The 26,962-nt window shown below is 53.8% G+C and overlaps 1 protein-coding gene across 6 annotated transcripts in view; it reads left to right on the top strand.

The window, feature by feature from the left end:
• ZBTB7C (zinc finger and BTB domain containing 7C) overlaps positions 1-16,457 on the top strand; it is a 375,288-nt gene extending 358,831 nt beyond the window's left edge. For 5 of the 6 annotated variants that reach the window (XM_060118296.1, XM_060118294.1, XM_060118295.1 and 2 more), the window contains 2 exons: positions 1,888-3,114; positions 13,550-16,457. In XM_060118296.1, coding sequence (XP_059974279.1) covers positions 1,904-3,114; positions 13,550-14,201 — 1,863 coding nt within the window. In that variant the 5' untranslated portion in view covers positions 1,888-1,903 and the 3' untranslated portion in view covers positions 14,202-16,457. Of the gene's footprint in view, positions 1-1,647; positions 1,696-1,887; positions 3,115-13,549 lie in introns of those variants that run through there. The other variant, XM_060118297.1, reaches the window with a different exon arrangement.
• The last annotated feature ends 10,505 nt before the right edge of the window (positions 16,458-26,962 follow it).

Raw genomic sequence — 26,962 nt, 5'->3', positions numbered from 1 at the left:
TGGGAAACCTCTTGACTACCTTCTCCGGGCGAGATTGCGGGGGGAAGGCTAAGGCCCTCCACCACCCACAGAGGAGAGAGAGGAGGGTGGCAGAGGACCCAGCACCCTGACACCCCACCAGGTCCCTGGTGCCTCCAGGCCACTTGGGGCACATATTGTGGGCCTGGCACTTCTCTCTTCTCTCCTTCCACTGCCTCTGCCTTCTCAGGGCAGAAACATCCCGAAGATAAGTACGTGGGGATCCCCAAAGCTCTTTCCACTGAGCCGTGGATCTTCCAGACTTTGTTTTCCTTTTTCTTTTCTCCCCACTGTAATTGCAGCTGGGTAAGGGCCAAGCTTTTGCTAGGATTTATCCATGGGCCACAGACAAGCTTTGCCCCGAGTAGCAGGGCCGTCAGTGCCCTGGCATAAAAATTGAGGTGGCTTGTTGTCCAGGTTGAATCTGTTGACTTGGGTTGTGAATTCTGCTCCCTGAAGGGAGGGGGTGCCTGCTGTCCTCTGCGCCCGCCTCCCCGACCGCTGGCGGCTATGACCGGCCACACTTCGTGTTTTATGTATAGATAATGCTGAGGTGTCTTAGAAGAGGCTTCTCCCCATAGGGATATGTTTCCCAAAGAGTAACAGAATACAGACATGATAAATTAACTAACAATGAGCTCGAATTTAATATTGAATATAAATATTTATAGGTCAAATGGCTCACAGATATACACATATAGGAGGTCAGTGTTTTCTAAAAAATCAAGAATTGCAAATGAAGGGAAACCTCATCAGCTAAGATGAAGCCAGAAAGAGGTCAGAAAGCAGAACACCTGCCATAAGGCCCCCATTCCCTTGCTGAAAATGGGCCACGAGATCGGTTTGAAGATTCCTAGAAGCTGTTATCTGTTTGCTAGGGCTGTGATAACAAAGTACCACAGACCGGAGCTTAAACAGCAGAGATTTATCTTCTCACAGTTCTAGAGGCTGGAAGTCCAAGATCAGGGTGTCGGCAGGGCCGGTTTCCTCTGAGGCCTCTCTCTTCGACTTGTAGGTGGCTGTCTTCCACCCTGTGTCCTCACGTGGTCTTCCCTCTGTGTGTCTGTGCCCTACTCTCCTCTTGTAAGGGTACTGGTCATACTGGATGAGAGCCCTCTCATAGGACCCCATTTTACCCTTAATTCCCCTTCTAAAGAGCCTACCTCAAAATACAGTAACACTCTGACATACTGGGGGGTTAAGACTGCCACATACAAAGTTTGGCTGGGGAACAACTCAGCTACTGTTAGTAGACCCCTCCGTTAGTACAGCCCACATCAATAGCCAAAAGTAGCAAAATCTGAATCTGTTAGAGGAGTCAGAGGATTTGTGAAATAAACCAAAGCATTCTCCCCAAGGGAGCCCTGAGTCATGAGAGAAAATTCCTCTTTTGGCGCTTGACCCACAGACGTTGCGTGAGTCCGTAGCGGCCACCATTCCCGTAGCATACAGAGCAATGGAGTTTCACATGGCTTCCCGTCCCCGCATTCAGGAATTGCACATTCCCAAAGTGGAATTCAGTGAAATCGTGCCTGCGAGAAGATTCCACGGCCTTTGCTAAAAGGCAGACGCCAGCTGCCCAATGACAAGCCCAACTCCAAGGGCCTTTGGGGTCCCGGGAAGAGCCCAGTGGTTCACTGAGAAGCCCCAGCTTTTGAGCAGGGCTCTGAATTCCAGGTGAGATTGGGAAAAGCTGAGGAAGAGGGGCCGGGTTTCTAGCAGAGGGGGAGGGAGGGGAGCCCCAAGCAAAGGCAGGGGTGGGCAAGCACGCCCACCGGCCTGGCCTCCCTGGGCCAGGGTCCCAGTGCTGGCATCCCCTCTTGGGGCCACGTCCTCTAACCCGGTCTCTCCCTGTGTGTGTCCCCACAGGGCTCTGGCTGAGAACATGGCCAATGGCATTGACGAGCTGATTGGCATTCCCTTCCCCAACCACAGCAGCGAGGTCCTGTGCAGCCTGAACGAGCAGCGGCATGACGGGCTGCTCTGCGACGTGCTCCTGGTGGTGCAGGAGCAGGAGTACCGCACCCACCGCTCCGTCCTGGCCGCCTGCAGCAAGTACTTCAAGAAGCTCTTCACAGCCGGCACCTTAGCCAGCCAGCCCTACGTCTACGAGATCGACTTCGTCCAGCCCGAGGCGCTGGCCGCCATCCTGGAGTTTGCCTACACCTCCACGCTCACCATCACGGCCTCCAACGTCAAGCACATCCTCAACGCCGCCAGGATGCTGGAGATCCAGTGCATCGTGAACGTGTGCCTGGAGATCATGGAGCCCGGGGGAGACGGGGGGGAGGAGGATGACAAAGAGGACGACGATGATGACGAAGATGACGACGATGAGGAGGACGAAGAGGAGGAGGAGGAGGAAGAGGAGGAGGACGAGGACGATGACACGGAGGATTTTGCTGATCAAGAAAACTTGCCTGACCCCCAGGACATCAACTGCCACCAAAGCCCTTCCAAGACGGACCACCTCTCGGAGAAGGCCTATTCAGACGCACCCAGGGACTTCCCCGATTCCTTCCGGGCCGGCAGCCCTGGCCACCTGGGTGTGATCCGGGACTTCTCCATTGAATCTCTGCTGAGGGAGAACCTGTACCCCAAAGCCAACATCCCCGACAGGAGAGCCTCCTTATCTCCGTTCGCCCCGGACTTCTTTCCACACCTCTGGTCAGGGGACTTTGGTGCCTTCGCCCAGCTGCCCGAGCAGCCCATGGACAGTGGGCCCCTAGACCTGGTCATCAAGAACCGCAAGATCAAGGAGGAGGAGAAGGGGGAGCTGCCCCCACCTCCGCCGCCGCCCTTCCCCAGCGACTTCTTCAAGGCCATGTTCCCAGACCTTCCCGGGGGGCCGCTGGGCCCCATCAAGGCAGAGGATGACTACGGTGCCTATCTCAACTTCCTGAGCGCCACCCGCCTAGGGGGCCTCTTCCCGCCCTGGCCGCTGGTGGAGGAGCGCAAGCTGAAGCCCAAGGCCTCTCAGCAATGCCCCATCTGCCACAAAGTCATCATGGGGGCTGGGAAGCTGCCACGGCACATGAGGACCCACACCGGGGAGAAGCCATACATGTGCAACATCTGCGAGGTCCGCTTCACCAGGTGCGAACGGAGGCCTGAGGGTGTGAGGGGCAGGGCGGGGAGGGCCGGGGGCCACGAGGAGGGAGAGGCACCCGGGTCAGGGGAGGTCCGGCTGGATCCTAGATGCACAGCGAGCTCATCGCCAGAACAGGGGCTAGGCATTAGCTGGTGCAGTGATGTTCAGATAGTTTCCTATATATGCTATTAGGTAGAAGGCCAAGATGCAAAAGAGATCAGAGCCGAGCTGTTCTGGTTAAGGCAGAAGCGGGGAGGGGGGATCTCAGCACCCGCTGTAGATCCAGGAAAGCCAGTTTGAAGCTCCCAATGGAGTGCAGCCCCTCCTTTACTTTATTTGGAGCCCGGACAGCATGCCAGGGCCTGTCTTGAATGGATTACATATGCTACCGCCCCCGCCATGTCCTGGAAGTCAGGGAGGGCCATGGCCCTTGTCCACAGACAGGTGATCTGTCTCCCAGTGGCTAGTCAGCCACTCGTAAGCCCAGCTGGGAAATGGCAGAGCTGGGACTTGAATCCCAGTGAGACCCCTGTAGGCCCTTTCAGTCCTGTTTTGGGTCAGACCTAAAGGGTGGGCCTCCTTTTACGTTCTCTCCCTTGACTGTCCATGTTGGGAAGAGGGTTAACTCTATGCTGTTATAAAAGTTGAACTTTGAAATCAATATATGATAAGCCTTTCATCTTTCCCGGACTCCATCCCATTCAGCACGCGTGTGTCGTGTACCTTCTCTGCACAGCAACTTTTGTGGTCAGAACTGATTGGTGGGACGATGTAGGGTCCGATTTGTCCAGTGCTAGGTTTTGATGGGCCTCATTTGGGGGAGATATGGTCTATCGGTGCCGATGGTGGTCACTGATGTGAGGCTGACCTTCCCAGCCATGTCCACACTGCGGAAGGTTCTGGTGAGTGCCCTGCATCAGGGCTTGGTCATTTCAGTGTGTCGGATGTGGTTTACCTGCCCTGGGACTGTGACTTCCTAGACCAGGTCCTTTCCCCACATTGCCACCGTCCCCATCAGAGAACCCGCCTTGAGAAACCCACACTTATTCCAGAGGTGCTCCTATCACCCCGTATCCCCCTAGCCGTTCATCTTTGGGAATTGCTGGGGCTCATTCTTTTGATTTGCCCCAGTGGGCCCAAAGCTTTGGTTTTTGAGGAGAGAGTGCAATGTTTTGCATCAGGTTGATTATCAAATCAGGGGCAGTTCTTTTGGGGGGAAAACAAGACGAGTTCTGCTAAGTAACAAGACCCACTCTCTTTGGTGGCTTGAAAACTTGATCTGAGTTTATGTTCAGCTGACAGTTGTGAAAACAGCTCTGCAGGCTCTTCCGGTGACCGCTTCAAAGGACAACGCTGATTGTTTCCAAGGTGGCCTCGGGTCCCCTCACAGCTGCTTCTGTGAAGGAAACCCCAGCAGAATGTCCCAGCTGCTCCGAGCCGACAGTGAAGGGAGCATTTCCAGGTGCAGAGGGGCAGGGCCCCCCATACCCCGGGTGTGTCCCCTTCCACCCAGCAGTGCTGACCTCAGGGGCTTGCTTCTCTTATCGCTGCAGAGCAGCTGGCCCCAAAGTCCCCGAGATTCACCCCCCTCTCGGGTGACCCCCACTAATGGCCCTGCCACTCTTATGTCACCTCCACCTCCCACCCTCCTCTTCTCCTGAATTCACCTTAGATCCACAGAACACCTGTAAAGGCTTGACAAAAGCACAGGGATAACGGAAGATAAACCAGAGCCCAGTCCAAATTCAAGCACAGTTCACGCATCTGGAGCCAGTGCCTCTCCGCAGCCCCCTGGAATGACTTCAAGACGTGGACACTCTTCACAGGCCTGATCCAGAAAAGCCAGCCCCTGACTCCTGCCATCTGGGCTCCACCTCCTTTGCTTGTCCCCTGCGCAGATGGCTGACACTTGGGGACACCCCTCTCTCCAGGGGAGACCCTGGTCTGTGGCTTCAAGGGTTTGTGCTGCATCTCAGGGTACCTCAGAGCGAGCCTGCCCTGCCCCCGACCAAGTCCCCATCTCCCTTCCGTTCCCCACTTCCCTCCGGGCCTTTCCCACACTCCGCTGTGAGGGCCGTGCCGGTCTGTGTCCCTGCCTTCCCTAGGGAAAGTTTTAAACTCGGTCAGTCAAGACAGACTTCTCACCCTCTTGACACCAGAACATCCTCTGCGTGGGCCTCCTGGTTTGGGCCTCAATGCTGTGTTGTATAGGAGGGTCGCATTCCAGAACCCTCCCTCCCAGCACATTCCTGCTGATCACTCAGGGTGGCCTCTGTGCCTGCCTGCTCACCACCCCTCCAGGCCATCCAGCCCCCGGCCCTGCCCTCCCTGTGGTCTAGTCCTGCTCAGCAGAACGACAGCCATCTGGGCCCCCAGGCCTGTCTCCAGCTGACGCAGCTTCATTCCCGCCTCCATCCACATCTCCCCTCACTCGGTTCCCACTGGGCACTGGCCCTCCTGAGAAAGATCAGAAAAGCTCTGGGGTCCCCCTCGCAGGAGCAGAGATACCCGGAGTGGGGAGAGGTTGGAGGAGAGTTTCTTGGGCTCCTCCCCGAGAGACTTTATTTCTCACTGTGGGCTGTGGCTGCCCGTGATGGACACGCCTCGACACCCCTCCCCGTCACATTCCTCGGAATCGCTGGTTCCTTGCTGCCCTCCTGTCGCCTCCCCGGAGCTGCCTGCAGGATTCTTTTCAGCCTTCAAAGAGCCTCAACCCTGGCCTGTCCAGGTCCGGGTGGCCTGTAACTCTCTATATAGCCAAGTGCTCTCGCAGCCTTTCCACGGGGACCCCCGTGTGGCTGACTTCCTGCAGCCACCGTCCGTAACACTGCCCTCCCTCCTCAGCTGGAGGCTCTTCAGCGGCCACTTGGAGCAGCAGCTGCTACCTCTTTGACTCGGAATTCCCAGACTCCCTTGCAAGGCAAAGCCACTACCTGGGACTGGACCCCCCGCGAGGCCGAGCGACCCCTGACCTGCTGCCCTCACGTCCTCCTCGTGGACACTGTTTTCCTTTCTGGAGCCCGAGTCTTTGCTTAGTTATAACTGAGCTTCTGCTCTCCGGTCAGGCCTCCTTTCCTGTCTTCCTGATGTTGATGCCACTTCCCGTCCCTCCTGGGGGACGTTGGCGCAACCCACCCTCCACCCTCCAGCTCAGGTGGCCCAGGCTCTGAGTTGTGGCCTCCGATGCCAGCTCCCAGCATGTCCACGCCCCGTGGGAACATCAGTCCTCATGACTTCAGCAACACAACATGGCGGAGGGGCCTTGGGTGTCCTTCCAACAGAGCCCCTTCTGCCCCTGAGGCCCCACTTACTGCTCTCATTCTGTGGGTGTCCAAGAAGGGACTGTAGCCCCACCATCATGTGTCTATTCCTTGGTGTCGGGAATCTCACCTCCGAGCCAGCTCTAGGTTTCAGCCAGTCCCACAGTTGTCCCACCACTGATTCTTCCAGCTACGAGGCACCCCTGGAGCCCCAGGAAAGGCCTCAAAGGCTTCAACCAGACTGTGTATCTCTGGCCCCATGCTGTCCCCTCCTAGCTCTGGCCATCCCATGATCACCTGGACTCCAAGTTCCTCTGTCTGTGCCTGAGTCTATGTGTCCACTCCCCTAGCCCGGTCCAAGGTCACCATTTTCTTCCTGAGGGCGGCCGCAGCCTGTGCTGGCTGCAGAGACAGCTCGTGATGAAACTGGTCCTGTGGCTGTGACTTGGGAGAGAGAAACAGTTCCAGGACTTAGGGCAGAGGCAGCCTGGACCAAGATTCCCCAGACCCTCCTCGTCAGGAGTCCTTTACTTCTATTCCCAGAAAGTCTGGAAGCCTGGGCCAAAGGTCAGGACTACGGGGTTAGTGGGCCAGAGGTGGCCCCTAGGATGGGCCTTGAAGAACAGGGAGCACGTGGGCCAGGGAGGACAAGAAGGTGTTCATCCTTTCTGCGTGCAGAGGGACGCTGCTGCCCTTGGTGGGGCTTTTCCCTGCCCACCCACCTCGCAGGGCCCTCCCCCTCCTCGTTGCCCCAACCCCTGTCATCACCACCAACTAGGCCTGGCCTGGGCCTGGGAAGGCCTCGGAAGACTCTTAATTGCTCCTGTCCTGCCACATGGGTCCTTGAGTACAGGCCGCCTGTCAGGGGAGCCCCTAGAGCGCATGCTTGGGCAGTCTTCCCTCCTGGACCCCCTGCATCCCATCCACAGCCTGGCTCTCACAGGCGCTCCAGTCAGGTCTGGCGGACACGTGGTGAAGTCAGGAAACTGCCACACTTGAGAAGAGACCAGCTCGGGAGACAGCAGTGGTCGCGTGGAGGAGAGGGATGGGCACCCCAAGCTCTGTACCCCGAGAAATCAGTCTCTGATGAGCCACGATTTCCCCAGTCTCCACGGAATCCCCTACCGACATCCCATGAAGGCTGCAACTTTTAGCCCCCAACCCCTGCCCCCCAGTGCAAGCCAAATGCTGATTGCTCCATGGCACCCCACAGCTCTCTCTCCAAACAAGGCCAGGAGCCTGGCAGCTGATGCTTTTTTTTTCCCCCTGTATTTTTTTCTTAGCTCTCCCACTCCTGGCAGCTCTGGGGACCTTATTAAGATAATGTAATGTCATTAGCAGTGGCAGCAGGAAGATAATTTGTCTCAGACCATCAGGTTACCAAGAAGTCTGGGTGGACGGTGTTGGGAAAGCGTTATCCTCGCTTGGGAGCCTCCAGCGAGGCCCAGGACCCGGGGCCCTTTCCTTTCACTCAGGGGAATGAGATCACCAGGACTAGCCTATCTTTCCTGACGATGAGCTCTCCGCGCTGGAAGGGGGAATGCCGGTCAAGGCTTGCCTGCGTGTGACCTGGCATGGGTCCCAGGTGCAGAGTAAAGGGATGAGATGGCAGACGAGGGGACAGGGCGAGGGAGGAGCACGTCAGGTTTGGACTGGGCAGTTCTGAGAACTGGCCCCGCACCAGCAGGCCGTGGCCATGACCACCCACTGCACTCACTCTACAGTGAGGTGCACCGGGCAGAACTCCAAAGCAACTGATGGGTTCTTATCCGAGCAGGTTCCAGTACCATCCGGGCCACATGCTGAACAAGTGCGGAGAGAGCAGGGCCGGCATGTGGGGACACAAAGCGCAGTGTCTCCTGGGGACTGCAGCCCCTTGGAAAGGGCACTGCAGTGGTGATCAGGAACCCCAGCTTGAGGGCTTGCATCTGCCTCTAATTAGCTGTGTGACTTTGGCCAAGTCTCCTCCCCTCTCTGGGCCTCGGTTTCCCCATGTGGAACACGAGGGGGTTGGAGCAGGTGCTCCCTAAGTTCACGCCCAGATTTATGACCCCATAAATTGCCCAAGATCAGGAAAGCTCTGCACACATTACAGCACTTCTCTTTGCCTCCTCTTCCTCATGAGAATGATGGAAGGGACAATTTCACGGGCTTTACTGAAGCCCTTATAACCAACCGCCTGCACAGTTAGGTCCTGACCCGAGCTCACAATTAGTACTGACGGGAATGTCCCTGAGCCTGGGTTCCTTTTTTGCAGCTGCCGGGAGCCAGTGCTCATTGTCCATGAATTTGCTGCTTCCTGCATCATCTTGCTGTCTAGGCGCCTAACAAGACAGGGCCCTAGGAGCCAGGGACAGGGCGGTGGCTCTGCAGGCATGGGGGGCAGCTAAGGGAAACAGCACACGTGATGGCCCTGCCCTGGGAATAGCATGCATGGGAAATAAAGGCAGCAAAGACAGCCTCTGAACAGGTGTTCCCATCTGCCAGGAGCACCTGTGTGGTTGAATTGGGGCCACAGAGCGCAGACAGGGAGACTGGGCCCCCAGAGCTCGGGACTTGCTGGGAGGGCGATGCTGATACGTACGGGGCCTTTAGGGGGCAGGAGGGGATGAGGCTGACACATCGTCCTCTGTTGCTCCCTCCCTGCCCCTCAGGTGACCTGCCTCGGGCTGCAGTGTTCAAGTGCTCTGGAAGGTCAGGGCAAAGGATGAGACCTGGGTGGGCAGAGAAGGGTTTATGAAAGGCTGCACTTGAGTTTGACCACTGAAGGATCAGGGGGATTGGGAGTGGTAGGCATTTCAGGCAGGGCAGGTTGCAAGGGTAAACTCAGAGATGAAGGATGTGGGTGCAGGGAAGAGGAGGGCTCATGGCTGGGAAGGAAAGAGCACACGTGCTGGCATCTACGCTTGGACATCTGGTGGGAACCTAAGGGATGGAGCATAGTGTCCAAACACAGGCTACGCACAGAAGGGGAAGGAGCCAGGGCTTACCAGCATCCATCCCATAATGTGGCAGGCTCTGAGCCAGAGGGGCTGGTGGTCCAGCTCATGCCAACAGAGATTCGAAGATGCAAAGCTGACCAGAGCATGGCCTGCTAGGGGAACAGTGCGTCCATGTGGTGTGGGGGTGCAGCACTGTGGGGAAGGACGGGGGCTGGCAAAGGATATGGGGTGATTATTCTTTCCAGCTTTATTGAGATATATTTGACATATAACACTGTATAAGTTTAAGGTGTCCAACAGTGATGATTTGATATGCACATATATTGTGAAACGATTACCACAGTCACGTTAGTTAACACACCCATCACCTCACTTAGTTACCTTTTTTGTGTGTGTGGTGAGAACATCTAAGATCTACTCTCTTAGTAACTTTCAAATATATAATACAGTATTGTTCACTGTAGTCACCAAGGGCCCCCAGGTCTCATCCCTTTATAACTGGAAGGTGTGAGCTTGTAAGGCAACTTCAAAGCCATGCTAAGGGGTGAGTTAGCACATAGGCCTTTGGACAGGGTTAGGGGGCTTGGAAGATTTTAAGGGGGCACCGGACCCCCAGTCCTGAAGGAAAGTGACCAAGAGCTCAGCTGCTGAGAGTCAGACTGGAACATTCCAACTCACTCATGATGCCTCTGCCAGCAGATCAGATGCGTAAAGGAGCAAGGGTAGAAGTGCTGTAATACATGAAGCCGGCCAGCCAGAAAGAGATCCAGTATTAGCCCATTACCCAGATGCAAACACTCTCGGAACACCAAAGGTCAAAATGGTGCAGCACAGCCTCCCATTTTAGTGGTCAGGAAACTGAGGCCCAGGGCAGCAAAGGACCTGGTCCGGTTCTTAGAGTGTGCCGAGCCCGGGCCCAGCTCTGCCAATGCAAATGCATGCGTTACATCTACATGGAAAGGTCATTACAGAAATAAGGAGGCTGTGTGACCTTGAGAAAGCCATTCCCTCCCTGGGAATGGGCTGGGTTAGATCAGTATTTTCAAGGTCCTGGGAAGCATACCGCTAGCGATGCAGGTTACTGGGCCCGCTGATTCAGACGCACTCTCAGTAAATTAAAAGCTCTCTAAATTTTTTCCAGGACTAACTTATGAGGTTTGTCCACCCTCCTCCCCCGCTGCTCCCATGAAAAGTCTCCACTGGGGGCAGTGGCTCCTGCCCAGGCTGAGCTGCTCCCACAGCCTGGCCCAGTCTTCTGACCCCAGAGACGGAAGGCTGGCTGCAGATGCCCTGGTGTGATTGTTCGGGCTGCACTTTCTGAGGCAGCCCCTACAGGCTTCAGGCTGGGAACACTCAGTATGAAAATCCTCAGAAGAGCTTGCAAACAAACCATGCCCAGATAGCCCTCCGTGCCCCTCTGCCCCTCACCGGCTGGTACCTTTGGGAAAGCTCTTTGACATCTCTGAGCCCCCAGCGATTCCTCAGTCCAAGTGAGGAAATTAATCCAGGTGTGTTGAATCGAGCTCATGCAAACCCAGATTCCTCGTCAGTAGGAACTGATGTCTAGCCCTAGGTTCAACTCTGCATGCAGAGGTTAAATACCTTGCCTAAAGGTCACCCAGCAAGTTAGTGGGGGGTCTGAAGCTGGAGCAGGGGCTCCCACACCCCTAACGGGGGTCCCTTTCCTGCACTGTACCTCGCCTGTGAATAATGACCTTCCAGGGTCACTGAAATGGTGTACTTGCCTGCTCACAGCTGGTGCTCAATGAGAGGAAGTTACAGTCACCTTCTCAGCACGTCTCCCACACTTGGGCCAGTCGCGTCTGAAGTGTGATTTACTTTAGATGCCCTAACAAAAAGCTCAGGAGAAGCAGTGCATATTTAAAGAGGCCCTTGACATTTGAAGATTTACCATTTGCACTGTCCATTATTTGAGGGTGTCAATGCTATTAAATACGTGTAATAGTAATTTTTTTAAAAATCTCCCTTATAAGGTTGTAGTGAGGATTGAATGAGATGATGTATTGAAAGCCCCACTGGTGACTCTCAGCTGACCCTCCACTAGGCCCTGGTGAGGATGAGTGCCTCAGGCAATGAGTGAGCCTAACCAACCGCCTAGCATCAGTTTTCATCAGAGCCTGAGCGAACGTGTGGAGTCCCGAGACGTATTCCCCAGGACTGTACAGCGTCGCTCTAGGGCTACAAATAGCACTCTGCACCCCACCCCCACATTTTTACACAGGTCACAGTGCAGTGCTGAGGAAAGAGGCCTAGGCTGTTCTCGTCCCAGCTCTGCCATTACCCTCGTGGTGACCTTAGGCACTTCACCTCCCTGGTCCTAACCCTAACCCTCCCTGAGCCTCAGTTTGCCCACCAGCCAACTGAAGGATTAACCTAGGCCAGTGGTTCTCAGACCACCAGCAGCAGCAACATCCGGCCACATATTCAAAATGCAAACTCTCTGCTCTCTCCCCCGCAGACCTACTGACTCAGGCAGTCTGGGAGGGAGGCCCAGCACTCTGTGTTTCATCAGACCCTGATAATGGCTCATCAAGTTTGAGATCCACTAGCCAGGATGCTCAGAACTCCAATCACCTGGATGAAATGTGGGTTACAAAGACCATAAGAGCAGCACGCTGGTGGCAGGAGGGCACATGAGATGTCACAGCGGGGTACTTACCGTGCAGCCTGGGGGCAGCTGGTGGGCTGTGGGCAGGGCAGGTCCGGGGATGGCGGTGTCTGGTGTGTGAAGGATACCAACTCTCCCTTCCTCCTCCCTGCCCACCCCACTCTCCACCCCCCCCACCACCCCCCCGCCACGTGCCCTCCAGCCTTCCAGGGAGCACAGGTGGGAGAAATGGATCTGTCCTTTTGGTCCTTCTCCCCTGGTCCTGCCAGTGTACTCATCAATGTCCTTTTCTCTCCTGCTCCGCCCCTGGGGAACTAGCTGGAAAATGAGAGCCAGTGAGACCTCTAGTGGCCAGGGGACACCAGGAGACCAGGAGCCGCTCCTGCTGGCCTGGGGTTATGTTGAGTGTGGTTTAAATCTGGCCATTTTAGGGCGGATGCCTGGGCTCCACATCTGCTCCAACCTCAAAGCCGAGCCAAAAATTACAGGCAGACGCTCCACCCAAGCCACACCTGCAGGGAGGAGGTGGGAGGCTGGACACAGCTTCCTGGCCTGCCTGGCCTGGTCAAGGAAGGCTGCAGAAGGATCCTGAGAGTTCTCGAAGCTCACCTGCCTCCACTTCTGCGTGGCTGAAAGGCTCCTTTAGCTGGTTTATGCAGCGTTCCATCTTTATGAAAACAGCCGTGAGATGTCCGTTTTCCTTTCAAGACCGCCAGGAGCTGTGTTGAATCTAGCTCAACACAAACCCAAATTTCTCTCCATCAGCTCTGGACAACAGGAACTGACGTCTCGTGCTATAGGTTCGGCTCAGCGCAGAGAGGTTACGTAACTCACCTAAGGTCACCCATCACGTTAGCAGTGGGTTTGCAGCTGGAGCGGAGGCTCCCACACCCGCTGATGGGAGCCGCAGCCCCACGTCATATCTTACCTCTGAATAACACTGCTTAAAGCCTGACACGCTCTGCCCTAGCTTAGGCTGCATTCTTGTTGCACCTGGCTCTTTTGTAAACCCTGGAATTGTCTGCAAAGAGGAGAGCCGAGGGCTGGGGCCAAGCAACCACAGTGCAGGAGGCTTGAACAAGGTGTGCCTGATCCCTGTAGCCTCTCAGATTAGTGCTGAGGACCGACAGGTCTCAACAGCCCAGGGGCCGGGATGGGACCAGGGTGAACCTTGAGGAAAGACCCTGTTGCCTGGAGAGAGTGGAGCTGAAGGTGCAGTCCAGTATGAGAAGCGGCTGCCCCACTGGAGGACTAGTGAAAGATTGCTGACTTTCGGGGCCTATGTCCCCAGCAAGTCTATTTTCCAGTCTATGAGACGGGCCCTGACAGAGTGGGTACTTCAGTCTTCTGAGCTTATGCGTAACAGGTGTTCCGGAATGACAGCAGCCTCTCTGGGCCCAGCTCCTGATCCACTCTCTAATCCAGGGGAGAAGCCACACCTGTTTGGGGTGGCGCAGTAGTTGAAGGTAAATTCTAGCAGGAGTCCCGTTCCTGAGGGTTGACACCGCAGCAACTGGGAGCCTTGGCAGGTTCTGGAGGAAGGGGAGGAGAGGGGGAGGAGTGGCTCCTGGGGTTCTGGGCAGGGACTGACTCTGGCTCTGCCTTGCAGGCAGGACAAGCTGAAGATCCACATGAGGAAGCACACGGGGGAGCGGCCCTACCTGTGCATCCACTGCAACGCCAAGTTCGTGCACAACTACGACCTCAAGAACCACATGCGCATCCACACGGGCGTGCGGCCCTACCAGTGTGAGTTCTGCTACAAGAGCTTCACGCGCTCCGACCACCTGCACCGCCACATCAAGCGCCAGAGTTGCCGCATGGCCCGGCCCCGGCGCGGCCGCAAGCCCGCCGCCTGGAGGGCCGCCAGCCTGCTCTTTGGGCCCGGCGGCCCGGCCCCGGAGAAGGCGGCCTTCGTGATGCCCCCCGCGCTGGGTGACGTGGGCGGCCACCTGGGCGGGGCCGCCGTGTGCCTCCCGGGCCCCAGCCCCGCCAAGCACTTCCTGGCGGCGCCCAAGGGCGCGCTGAGCCTGCAGGAGCTGGAGCGGCAGTTCGAGGAGACGCAGATGAAGCTGTTCGGGCGCGCGCAGCTCGAGGCCGAGCGGAACGCGGGGGGCCTCTTGGCCTTCGCGCTGGCCGAGAACGTGGCCGCCGCGCGTCCCTACTTCCCGCTGCCCGACCCGTGGGCCGCGGGCCTGGCCGGCCTCCCCGGGCTCGCCGGCCTCAACCACGTGGCCTCCATGTCTGAAGCCAACAACTAGGCTGATCCTCATCAACCCCAGTCCTGCTTCCCCGTCCCCTCCCAGGCCCACCTGCCCCATCCAGTGGGTCTGAACTTTTTATTTCAAAAGGAAAAAGGAAAAAAATAGCAGCCGCAGTGGTATTTTCTGGCCCTCCTGAGGCAGCCGCCTCCCCTTTGCTGGTGTCTGAGATGGGCATCTCCTCCCAAAAGGCCTGGCCTCTCTCTGGCTGTCTCTCTGCTTTCACACAGAAACTCACAGGGGCCCATGCCAAAGGGGAGGTCCCAGGCCAGGTGTCCAGAAGCACTTTGGAGCTGTGTGGGGCTAGACGGAGGGAGGTGGCTTGGCCAGAGGCAGACTGGATGGAGCAGGGATGAAGGTAGGGTCCTGAGATACACATCCTGAGCCCCACCACTCTAAGGCAGAGTCCCTGCTGACACTGTTCCGATGGGCCATTTTTCCCATCTCCAGTGGTCCTGGGATCCTTAGGGGAAGTGCCCTATTGGCAGGGAGGCCTCCCGGCGTCAGGAGGGGGTCTCCTGGGGTCCGGGCCCATTTTTCCCTCCCTGTCCTGTGACCGCGGACAGGTCAGCCGTCTGTACCCCAGTTTCACCCTGCTGTGAAAGGGGGCTGGTAATTTTGTTTCCCCCTCCCATCCATCCACCGACACACTCATCCATGCCCAGCCCTCCAGAGAGAAGCCTTGAGAGAGCAGGAGCTTTGCAGTCTTAACGTCCCTGGTGACACTGTTTCACTGGACTTAGTTTTATCACGTCCACCTCTACGCTGGCACAGGTGAGAAATGTGGCCAAACTAGACAGGCTAACAGAGGAAGAGGGCTGGGGTGGGCTTGTCCACCGCCCCCAGGCAGCTTTGGGGAACTCTAAATCCTACCCTCCCTTCTGGGCAGGCCACTGTGCGCATCCGGGGGCTACCATCTCGCATTGCATTGTCCCCACCTCTGCGTGGTCCCTCCAATGCCATAAGGAGCCTTTCAGGACTCCGAGAGCCAACACAGAAGGAATGGGGGCCTCCCTCCTCTTAACACCTGGCAGCTGCCCCTCTCCACCTGATTCCCGGAAACAGACAAAATGCCTAGTTACCCAGGTGTGTGTTTGCTTTTCAGTTGGGGGCTTCTCAGGACTTTGGCATTGCTTTGTTTGAACACCCTCAACCCCTCCGTGGTCCCCCAGGGAGGAAGCCAGCTGTCCGGTGTGGGAAGTCAGAGGCTTGGCTCCAATATTGGCTTGGAGGGCTCTGTGAGTGAGGGCTGTCCACGCATTATCCCTGGCTCTCTGGTTTGTAGCTGGTCCTGAGAAGGAAGACAGCTCTGCTGGCCCAGTGCCTTCCTGATCTTCTCTCCCCTTTCCTGTCCTTCCCTCCCTTTTCTTGCTGAGTTTGCTTTTGTTTCTCAGTAGCCCAGAGAAGGGAGGAGAGTTCTCCTGTGCAGATGGCCCAGGGCTGGTGTCCCCAATCCAAGAGCTGTGGGCACAGAGACTTCGGCTCTTCCTATCGCCTTGGCTTCTTCCTGAGCAAACACAAAAAAACAAAAAGGCCAGAGAAGACCACAGACTCTCTGTCACTCTCCCAGCTCCCCCACGAAGAGACCCGTGACTCCACACACCACCAGCTGCCCTTTCAGCCAGAGGGAACTGTTGCTGACACCCTCTTGTCCTTAGACGTCATCTGCTGGGCAGCCGCCTCTCACACTCCTGTCTCCATTTCTGACCCTCGCTTCTGGGACCCACCAGCCAACATGCCTGTGTTCCCCCCTCAGCCAAGGGAGTGGGGCTGACCCAAACTTTAAGAGAAAACGAGGAAAAACGAACAAATTAGAAACCAGTGGTGTTGGGGCTTTTGTTTTTATTTTGTAAAAGTAATGACTTCTCATAAACTCAATTTTTCAGACGACTGGTTAGTTCTTTTTGTTTTCTCTTGGCTGCAGTTTGGAGTTGTACATTGTGAAATATCCAAAGATGTCGAGTACTGTATGATCAAGAACTTGAAGCAAATGGGTCGTGGAGGTGGGGATGGTAGTGTTTTGTTTTGTTTCCCTTTTTTTTGGTGGGGGGGACATTTCAGTTTCCCTGTCTGTGGGAGAACTTCGGAATTTTTTTCTATTTATAACTTTTTTTTATGTGATTGCTTTATGTAAAATGACACTCAACAAGGTTTGCCTTAGTGATTCAAGGGACAATCTTCCATAACTTTGGTCGCACGCTGCATCCCGCCGAGAAAAACTCTCAGCTAATTTTCTGGCCTATTTATTAAACAGTATTAATTGACTTGATTAAATGATATTGAGAGTTGCCCTTCTGTGAGAGGTGACAGCCACAAGACTATCTGTAGACATTCGTGGCTTAAGAGGTTGACAGTTGGGTGTCACAAACTTATAAAACTGTTGAAGATGCCTTTATAAAAAACACAGATCTTTGACCCTTATTTAATAATGTGAGGGACAGCGTTTTAAGTAAAAGAAAGCCACACTTACTCAGTTCCCTGGTTCAGGTTGATTCCCTTTTGCATTGTCACTGCAGGTGACAGTGGGTGGTTGTGTGGTGGCGAGGTCAGATCGTCAGTGGTCCCCTGCATTTTGTGAGGCTCTGCTTGATCATAAGCTTTTGGATATCTATGACTCCGAGTGTGAGGTGTGTGTGTGTGTGTGTGTGTGTTTACATGTGCAGGTACAGCCTGTTGTGTGTGAGCAAGGGAGAGTCGAAGGATTGCTGACCATTTTAACACATCAGTCCTACCAGTTCCCTGGCTTGGATTCCAGAACAGCCTCTGGCTGGCCTTGCTACCGTCTCGGCCTTCTTCCTTTTATTCCTTGGCACTGGACTTGGACTTCTCTTCCTCGTTCACCTGATCCTCTTTCCCAAACAGAATGCTAGGCCCTGAAGGAGGTAAGAAAATATATTGCTGTCCATGAATGGCATCAACTCTACTCAGAACCTAGAGCACAGACTCTCTGAGTAAAATTGGTCTTTGCACTGCGTTTTCTGTATAACCAAGGGTTAAGCCCAAGACACGTTTCTGTGATCAGATCCCCTTTCTTGCCATGGTAAGCATTCTTATAAACCCAATGCAGCATTTCTCAGTCCAGGCAAAAGAACAGATCTGGGTTTCAAGTCTGGACTCCAAGCTGTGTGTCCTCAGGCTAATCGCTTCCCTACCTTGGTCCTCCCTTGCCTCATTCTAATAACAAAGGAGACGGAGTTTCTCCAAGAAACTCAGGAACTTAGAGCCTCTCCAAGTTTTCTACCCAACTTAAACAACCCTCAGCCAAGGGAGCCAGCCCTCTGGGGTACTGGGAACTGAATTCTAAAGAAATAGCCTGAAGCAACCTTCCCGGAGTGTGATACTCCTCTGAAATCTCAGGTAGTGGCTTTGAAATTCATGCTTCTACATTCTATTACATGATAGATATGCATTTGTCTTAACATAAAAATATCATCTTGAACATTACTTGCCTTTTCCGCAGGATCTTCTAGTAAAGTCAGTGTCCCTTGGCTACCCTGCAGCTTGGAGAGGCGCAAGCTCACGGTTGACTCAGGGCTTGAGGGGATGGCCCAGTGCAAGGAATATGAGGCCAGCTACCTGTCAGGGTTCCCTTCAGCACATGTATTCTAGCATCACTGGGTCCTCATTCTGGGGCTTGGTGTCCACAGAGGGCCAGAGGTGAACATGGGAAAGAGGTAGGGAAGTGGGCCCGCTGGGCCCTGACCTCTGGGGACTCCTGAGCTTCTCATGTGAGTCAAGTTGCCTCTAGTCCTGGCCAGGCAGGTGTTTCACAGAGTCACGCAGGACACGGTCTGCTCCTCAGACCCCAGCGTTGGGGTGCTGATAGCAAAGGGGACTTCGGTAGAGGGGGAGGGACAGGAAGCAGAATGAAGTCACTGAGGACAGGCCAGAGAGGCAGGTGCATCTTACCCTGGAGGAGAAGGCTTAAGATACATTAGAACAGGCCTTGGAACTTCTAAAGACCTGTCAGAGAGAGGAAGGATCTTATCAAAAGTTTGGCCAACTGAAACCAATAGGAGAGAGAGTCCAGGAGACAGCTGGGTGTCCAAAGGAAGGAAGATGATTTCCTAACAAGTGGAGTTGTCCTAAAGGGGAATGAGGTCCCTCGTGAGGGAGGGAGCTCTCTGTCATTGGAAGGGTTTAATATCGCCTTTCAAGAATGAGGAGATTCCTGCATGGAAGGAGGGCTTTCTAGATGACCCGTCCCTTGGGTCACTTCCATCTGATTTGTGAAAAGGAGACTATATTATATATCTTCATATGACCATGGAAGAAGGACTGTACCAGGGGACTGGGGGACAAGTGAAAAAAATGAGTTGGGACACCTTCACAAAACCCAGCTTGGTGGCTTATGGCTGCCTGCTGCCCGCCCAGCCCCCCACTCGATGACCTACAGCAACTTGGGGCCAGAGAAACAGGACTCTGTGTAGAAAAGGCCCTGATTTATTTTGAAACCCTGGAGATGTGACAGGAGATCAGTAATGGACCAACAGGAAGTCAGACTGTCTCTCGTCTCAGGCCTCTTCACCTGAGCCCAGGGCCTGCACTTCCCGAGGGGAGCAAAGGTCTCCACTTGCAGTCCCGCAGGGGTCCCTGTCCTGTTCTGGCACACCTCTCCGCAGACCCCATCCTCCTGTCCTGGGAACCTCCCCAGCCCTTCCTGCCTGAGGCTCCTCGGAGCATTTCCAGAAACAGGCACGACTGGGTTTCCCCTTTGTGTGCGGTTTCCCTTCTGAGAAGCCGGGTGGAGTGAGGGCTTCTGGAGGGAAAGTGAGAGCAGGACAGGGAGGCCTCCTCGGCCAGTCCCCCTCATCTGAAAAGTCTGTCACTCAGACAGGAGCAGGGAGTCAGAAGTTCCTGCAGGAGGGAAATGCAACCTGCATGCAGAGGGTCAGAGGCCCCTAGAGACCAGGGACAGATTCTGGAATCCAGGATGTTTGTATGCAGGTGCCCTACCTCCCAACCCCTCCGGTGCTCCCCCTCCCCTTCTCCTAGGGCCTCTTCCCACCCCCCACCCCACCCCACTGCCCTTCAGGATGTGGACGCCCTCTCTCCCCTCTGCCCTCCCCTCTGTCCAAACCCTGATAGGAGCCACCAGGGGCGAACACGACTCACAGGCTCCGTCTTCCGGCCTCTGCAGCCCTTGCTCCTTGCTCGAAGTGGAAAGAAAGTCCCCAGCAAAACGATGTCAGGCCCCAGGCAGCAAACAAGGGTGGCTGATTTCGACAGAGGGCCTTGAAATCGGACCGGTGGGCAGGTACCAGCCTGCCCAGACCTTCCAGCCCACCCTCCTCTCCCCTCCCTGCTTCGGGCACCAGAGGGGAAGGGGATGTGGGAAACAAGCAGACAGCTTCTTTCCTCCTTTCAGGTTTGAAGAGCTGAGGCTTGAGTCAAACACACATTTCCAGCTACTGATGGGGAGAGAATTCCCTGGGGAGGCCCTGCTCATTTTTCCCTCCTCGTTACACCCTGGGCAGGGGCGGCTATGACCTTAAGGGGCAGCCCCACAGGGCCTAACCAAAAAACATGGGCCCAGAAATAGCCTAATAAATGAGGACAAGACATCTCAAATCTGGACAATTCCGGAAAACCTCAAAACTGATCACTTTATCTGCACCAGACACACACACACACACACACACACATACACACACACAGAGAGTCATCAGACTAATGATACACAGGCTGATGTCATCCCTCCTGGTAATAATAGGAGACCGAGCAGTGCACCAATAAGACCCAGCAAAGCCATTTTTTCCCACAAGTCTCCCCACTGGAATATTTATAACACACACTCTCATTTCCATGCTTGTGATTCCTCTATTTAACCATGAACTGTGACCCTGACAACTAGAACAAAAGAATAAACAAATAGGTTTCTGGAATAAGGAAGGAAGACGGTGAATCAGATCCCATTTCCCATGTTCCTCTAAAAATGAATAAATTAAGCACCAAGCCGCAGAGTAACAGAAGTCTTTATGTCCCTGGGAGACTCTTACCTCGATTGGTCAGCTGGCACTTAGCCTATGAGGCACGTGTCATTATCCCTATTTGTTCCAATCGGGTTCTTAGTCAAACACCAGACCCCATCTCAGGTAGCTTAAGTAGAAAAAGCAATTACTAAAGGAAATTAAGTCCCTAACAGAATCTCCACAAAGCCCAAAGAGTCAGGCTTGAAGGACCTCCAAGTGCAGTTGCACAGGTTGCATACTACACCACATGGCTTTTGAAGGGGCGCCATTCACACCCTAGACAGGTTTGTATATTTGTTATACCATGTACTAGATTTCTATATCATAGCAATTTCCCAGCAGATGTCAGCAAAATGTCTGGAAGGGGTGCCCTTGGCTAATTTGCACAAAGTCCATGGCCCGGAAGATAGGAACCCAGAAGCACCCCAAACCACGCTGTGGCCAGTTGCTCCAGCAGAGATTTGATTGCTGCTGTAGCTGCTGCTGCTGATGGTGATGATGATGACAGGCCCAGACCTCACAGCTCACCCCACTAACACCAGGCCCTGGACCCTGGGACTCTGCCCTGTGGCCCACTGTCTACCACCATGCTCCCCAGAAAACGGCTTCTACACATTTGCACTTGCTCCCATTGCTCTAGTCCTGGTGCTTCTGATTGGAAGAGCTCAGGCCCCATGCCTCAGCCCAACTGCAGGCCGACTGGGCAAGTATGCTTCTGGCTTCTCCCTTGAGAAGGAAGGATTCAGGATGCAAATTCTCCAAACAGAGGAAGAGTTCCAGTAATGTTGGGTGGCCTCAAAACATGTCACGTATCCATGCAGTATCTGGCAGAGGAAGGGCCCAAAGCTCAGTGGCAAAACCGTGAGGACAAGGCTACAGGATAAGCTCTAGCAGAGTCAGGGCTGGAAGCCTGGTCTGCTGACTCCTGGCCACTGCCCTGCACTGTCCCCTTAGAAGCTGAGGCCCAGAATGAGGCGAAGGCCACTGGGAGCAGAAGTCTGTTTAGACAGAGCTCCTACTGGCAGTTCCCTCCAGGCACCACAGCCCTCTACAGCTCTGGTAATCATCATTCACAGTTTCACCCTCCCCAAGCCTATGAAACATTCAGAGCTGCCTTTCCAGCCACTAAGCTTCGGCAGCAAGGCTCGTTTGTCCCCCCTCTCACTCGCAGTGAATACAGCCATCTCTGCTTTCTTGTTACATCCGGGGACCCGGAACTTTAACCCACACTTCTCTGCTAATTTACTGAGAAGTCTGCTCCATGCTGAGCCTCCCTCGTCAAAATGGTTTTCCTAATTTAATCTGCACAGCAGAGCCTGAATGTGTGTTTTAATGAAAACGGTCTTCTCTTTTGCCATTTCAACATCACTCCTATAGGAGCTGTGCTCTGAAAGGCAAAAGTGCATTTTCATTTTCTGATGACTAGGATGTCCTACAGAGGTGGGCCTTTGTGGGAGAGGGTGGTATAGCAGTTGGGGGAAGAGAGAGTGACACAGCAAGAAAGAACATAGCAAAATGTGCCAGTATGGACACCCCGGGGGATACAGGGGCTCACTACCTTACTTCTTCCTCCAGAGGGAGCTCCTGGAGAGAATTCAGAAGGATTCAGAAGGATTCCGATGGCCCCCTTCTGGTCTGCACTTACGCCGGGCCCTCTGCCCGGTACGGGGGCAGGGGGCCTGTTACTGAGCACCCTTGTTCAGCCTCATTTTTTGGTTCACAGAAAGGAGGAGATAACATCTACTTGGGGGAATCCGATGGGGCCGGAGGGGCCATGGGGAAACACCAGTTCCACCTGGCACTTAATAGATGCTCAATCAATGTTGATTTTCTTTCTCCTGTGATCCATCAATAGCATTTTAAATAATTGTGCGTAGTTGTGTTTCCTTACCTTTTTCCTGTTGCTTATTCTTCCAACGGCAAAGGAAGGAAGGAGGGAGCAAAGAGGGGAGGGCCAGAGGGAGGGAAGGAGGGAAGGAAAAGCAGAGCTGCACACATTACTTGTCCCAGTGATTCTCTGAGTTGTTGTTTTGGATAATCTGATCATGATAAATCAGTTGCCAGTGGTTCGTGTGGGGATGCTGGGAGAAGGAAGTGACAAGGACATCCTCTTTTTAAAGCAGAATGATTGAGCTGGTAATTTCTCAGGGTTTGCCTAGCACATAACGCTGTTTGAAGACACCCAGGGAGAGCCACTCAACTGCAGAAGCGTGATTGCATGTGGCTGGGCCTCCTTCCAGATGCTGCCCGATTACAGCCCAACCTCCGTCACCTCCCAGGGCACAAGCAGGGACCACTCTGGGGCTGACAGCCACTGGCACGCCGCCTTGCGGGGCCGACGGGAGCCGGTATATGGAACGAAGAGTACGCAGACTGTGACCTGCAGGATGAGGAGGCAAAAGCCCCCCACACGGGGGCGCTAGGGAGCTCCCTGGCATCATTTGATGGGAGGGGCAGTTTTAAAACACCCACACAAAGAAAGTCAAGTCACAAGATATATTACTTACAAATCCCGGAAATGGGGCGGGGCAGGGGTGGAGATGAGCTGGGGTAAGGGCAGTCCTCCAACCCAGGTCCTGAGCGAGCGGGAGGTGGAGAGCAGGGAGCAAGCACCTAGTGCTTATAAGGGGCTTTTAGGGTGGAGGTCACTAACTTTTCACGACCTTAACTCTAACCCCAGAAAAAGCAAAGCAGGAACTTTGAGTGGGAATCTTAAACTGAGGTCCTTACCTAAATGTCCAGACTCTGGGTTTAGCAAGGTTGTCATGCTGTAAAATGCCTAGGCAGCAACTCAGAAGAGCTGTGTTCTCATCACACACACACACACACACACACACTGGTGTGGGGTAGGGAGGTGAGCAGAGGCCACTGTGCCAGGGCCACGTGCCAGGAAAGGAGTCGTGATTTCAGACTCAGATGCTGAAGAGTTAAGTTTGGAAAGGTAGGAAGGGTCATCAGTCCTACCCTTTGGCCTAGAAGCCAGGTGGCTGCCCCGGCCCCATGTTTTAAAGGGCCCTCCCTAGGGGACAGAATCTAAGGAGCTGATGGGGATGTGCTCTCGAGGAACCTGTGCCCCTTCTAGATAGTTCATGCACAGGGGACAAAGGACCCCTCAATTCCCTGTCCTAACAGCCTCAAGCCTGCTCCCAGCTCCTGTGTGGACCTCTCCCCAGGTCTTTCTTTCTGGGGACAGGTGGCTGCTCCCCTGAGGACAGCGGGGGTGGCTGTTTGTTGGGGAGGATGGACAGAGCTTAAATGTGTGGACTGGGGGTTCACATGCAAGACCGGGTGCAGGATGGAGTCAGAGGTGGGAAGAGAGGCCTGATTCTGCCCCACCAGAACCCCGAGGAATCTGAGGCTCTAACTGGAACCTGGCTTCCCAGGTCTTTTTTTTTTTTTTTTTTTTTTTTTGAGATACGCCGGCCTCTCACTGTTGTGGCCTCTCCCGTTGCGGAGCACAGGCTATGGATGCGCAGGCCCAGCAGCCATGGCTCACGGGCCCAGCTGCTCCGCGACATGTGGGATCTTCCCGGACCGGGGCACGAACCTGTGTCCCCTGCATTGGCAGGTGGACTCTCAACCACTGCGCCACCAGGGAAGCCCTTCCCAGGTCTTTATGAAGTTATGCTTGTCAGGGTAGAAGGTTGCAACGTAGTTTATTTAACAACTTGTTATCTTGACTTCTATGTTTAAATATTTAGACACATGACCTTTGGCCCTCTATTTGTACTCTCACCCAGGCCCTGTGAGTGTTAGGGAAAGACTGAGGTTGGGGCCCCAGCCGTGGTGGTCCCTTAAGTCCTGAAAAGGAAGGACGTGGGGTGTGAAGTGGGGCAGGAGGCAGGGGCCTGCACTGCTTGTGCATTTTGACTTCACATGGAGTTGCCTGCACTTTATTGAAGGAGCCGGACATGGTGGGGTGCCAGCAAGGTGGGCTTCATTTCCCCATCACTTCCTTCACCCCAACTCTGCTGAATCTCCCTTCTCTGACTCCACATTTCCAGAAGGTCCCATATGTTTTCTGGTCACAATCAGGTATAAGAAAAGTCTTACTTTCAGTTAGCTAAACAGTCCAGCCCAACCCAACATCAAACTTCCATGTCTCTCCCATCACTTCATCCCCCTCCTATGCTCCTGTACACAGCTCAGGCCTGAAGCAGGCTCATGCTCCTGCAGTGGGGACTGGACAGGGACTCTCTTAGTCCATTTGGGCAGCTGTAACAAAATACCACAGACTGGGGGTGCTCAGAGACAAGAGAAATGTGTTTCCCACAGTTCTGGAGGCTGGAAGTCTGAGATCAGGATGCCAGGATGGTTGGGTTCTGGCGAAGCCTCTCTTCTGGGTTGCAGATGGCTGTCTTCTTGCTGTGTCCTCATGTGCCAGTGAGCAGAGAGGGCAAGCAAGCTCACTCATGACTCTTCTAAGGCCACTAATCCCACTCACAGGGGTTCTGCCCTCATGACCTCATCTAATAATATTTTAGGACCTCCCAAAGGCCCCACCTCCTAATACTATCACATGTGAGTAGGGTTTCAACATGTGAGTTGGGGTGAGGGGAACATATGCATTTAGTCCCTAGCAGCCTCATTCCGCTCTTTGCACTATGTCCTCACATGCCCCCTGGCTACTGTTTCTGGTTCCTCTGGGAGGCAGCACAGGGGAGGGATGCCGGAGAAGGGCAAGGTCGCACTGCCGGTGAACAGTGGCCTCGGAGGAGGCGTTTGTTCTCTCCCCAGCTGGGACTTCCAACCCTACATTGTCCAATGACGGAGAAGAGGCCGCTCTGGCTGATTTCCTACAACACCTATGGCACCCCACAAACCAGCTGAGTCCAGATGGAAATGCTAGAGGAGAGGATGGCTTCCACCCCTCTCACATGCCACCTGGAGCTGCACTAAATATTCCTCTGCCTGAAGGTGGGTCTCTTTAATTGTATGAGCCGTCCTGGGTCCCAGCATTGGTCACTCCACGAATGGGGCAGACAAGAGAAGGCTTCTACACGTTTCTGCAGGCTCTACTTGTTGACCAGCTGGACACTGAAACGTTTTGACCTTTAAAGTTCCCTTCCCTGAAGGCCCTGGTGAAATTTAATTATAGCCTCCCACTTTATTTTGTTTGAACATCATGCCTCTCTAATTTTTATAGTGAGATACATAAGAGAGCGCCAACTCTGTTGGCAGGGACTTGTGTAGGCTATTCATTCTCCTTCCAATGCGTTGGTCAGGGTGATTGCAAACAAGCCAGGGGAGACCAGCAGTGAAGCAGAAGGGGGATTTGTTTAAAGGATATTGTAGCTCAGAGGAATGACAGGAAGTTGGAGAGCCAGCCTCGGAAAATGGGAAAGATCCAAAAGAGGCAGGACATCAGCAGCACCACCACCACTAGCCCAAGAAGCTGCCACTCCATGAATATTGCCCCATCTGGGCATCACTCTCCCCAGATGCAAAGTCCCAGGCAGGAGTATCTTGTAGCCAAGCTGCAACACAGGTCCCACAAACTTGTCTGCCAAGAGACAGGAAAAGGGAAGTTCCTGGTCCTCTTAACTTCTGCTCATTCTGCTAATAATTTGTGGAGGTGTCTCCCCCACTGGAAGAGTGACCGAATGCAGGATCACCAAGTGTCAGAGGTCCTCTGAGAGTCCCCTGTGTTTGGCCTGAGAGCAACAGTCATACTCCACTACTCTCATCCATTCACATGAGACAGAAACATCATTGTGGCTTCTGATTTCAATAGCAGATCCAACCATTGGTTTAGAGTTTTGTGTTTCAAAGTCACTTATTTATGATTTGGGGATTTTTGAAAGTTTCCTTAATCATTTATTATTTCCAATCCTATTTTACCACTGCTAACCTGATGGGGTTACCAGAAATTAGGAGACTGATTTCCAAGGCTTCTTCTGCCAACTGATTCTCTGTGCAACCTTGAGAAAGTTACCTCTACTCTCTAAATCTGTATTTTATGAAAATGAGAGAGTAGATGAAATGATCCCCAAGATTTCTTTCCACTCTCACTGCAAGATTCCATGCTTCTGTTCCAAGGAGCATTTGGAAAGGGCCTAATTTCCCAAACAAAGGGCATTCCCATCTCTTTCCAGGATTGAAGTTGACCAATATGCAGGATGTGCATAATCCAAGGATGTATGAAATAAATATTATTGAGAATGACTCCACTCTGAGACCAAAATAACCCACTTGGGATGCCATTCAAGTCAAATTACCAAACAACACACAGAATTGTTTCCATTCTTGTCGCTGCTGTATGGGAAAATTTGCTAACTAGTCTTTTCTCAGACATACATACATGCACGGAGACGTGCAGGCACATACACACACGTGCCTGTGTTATCATCACTGTGGCTTAGAGCTGCATGTGTGGTTATCTCTGTAAAAAGCTTTCTTTTTCCTGAGTGTTGCCTTAATAGAAGACACAGAACAAGTTCTTGGGCTTTCTTTCTGGTCACACTCCATTTTTCACTTTTATTCTCTATGTTGGCTAGATTGTCTGTCTGTAGACGTGCCAGTTGACATCTGTATACAGAATAGGATCTGGCCAGGAATGTCCAGACCCCAGACAATTGGTTTTCTCTAGGGAGACCATCCTCTCTCTCTACCCCCAGACTCCATTCTGTGGAGAGGTGGGAAAGGGGAACTCGGGGCAGGATGGAGTGTGATGAAAAGTGCCTTTGAAGTGACATGTGAGGGAGCCTGAGTAGACATATGAATCTACTTCCAAGTTTTGTCTAAAGATAAATTAAATTTCCATAACCAGAGTCAATGCTGTATCTTGAT

This window comes from Mesoplodon densirostris, chromosome 15, assembly GCF_025265405.1.
Source record: "Mesoplodon densirostris isolate mMesDen1 chromosome 15, mMesDen1 primary haplotype, whole genome shotgun sequence".
Lineage (NCBI taxonomy): Eukaryota > Metazoa > Chordata > Mammalia > Artiodactyla > Ziphiidae > Mesoplodon > Mesoplodon densirostris.
This window is presented reverse-complemented; position numbering and strand designations above follow the sequence as displayed.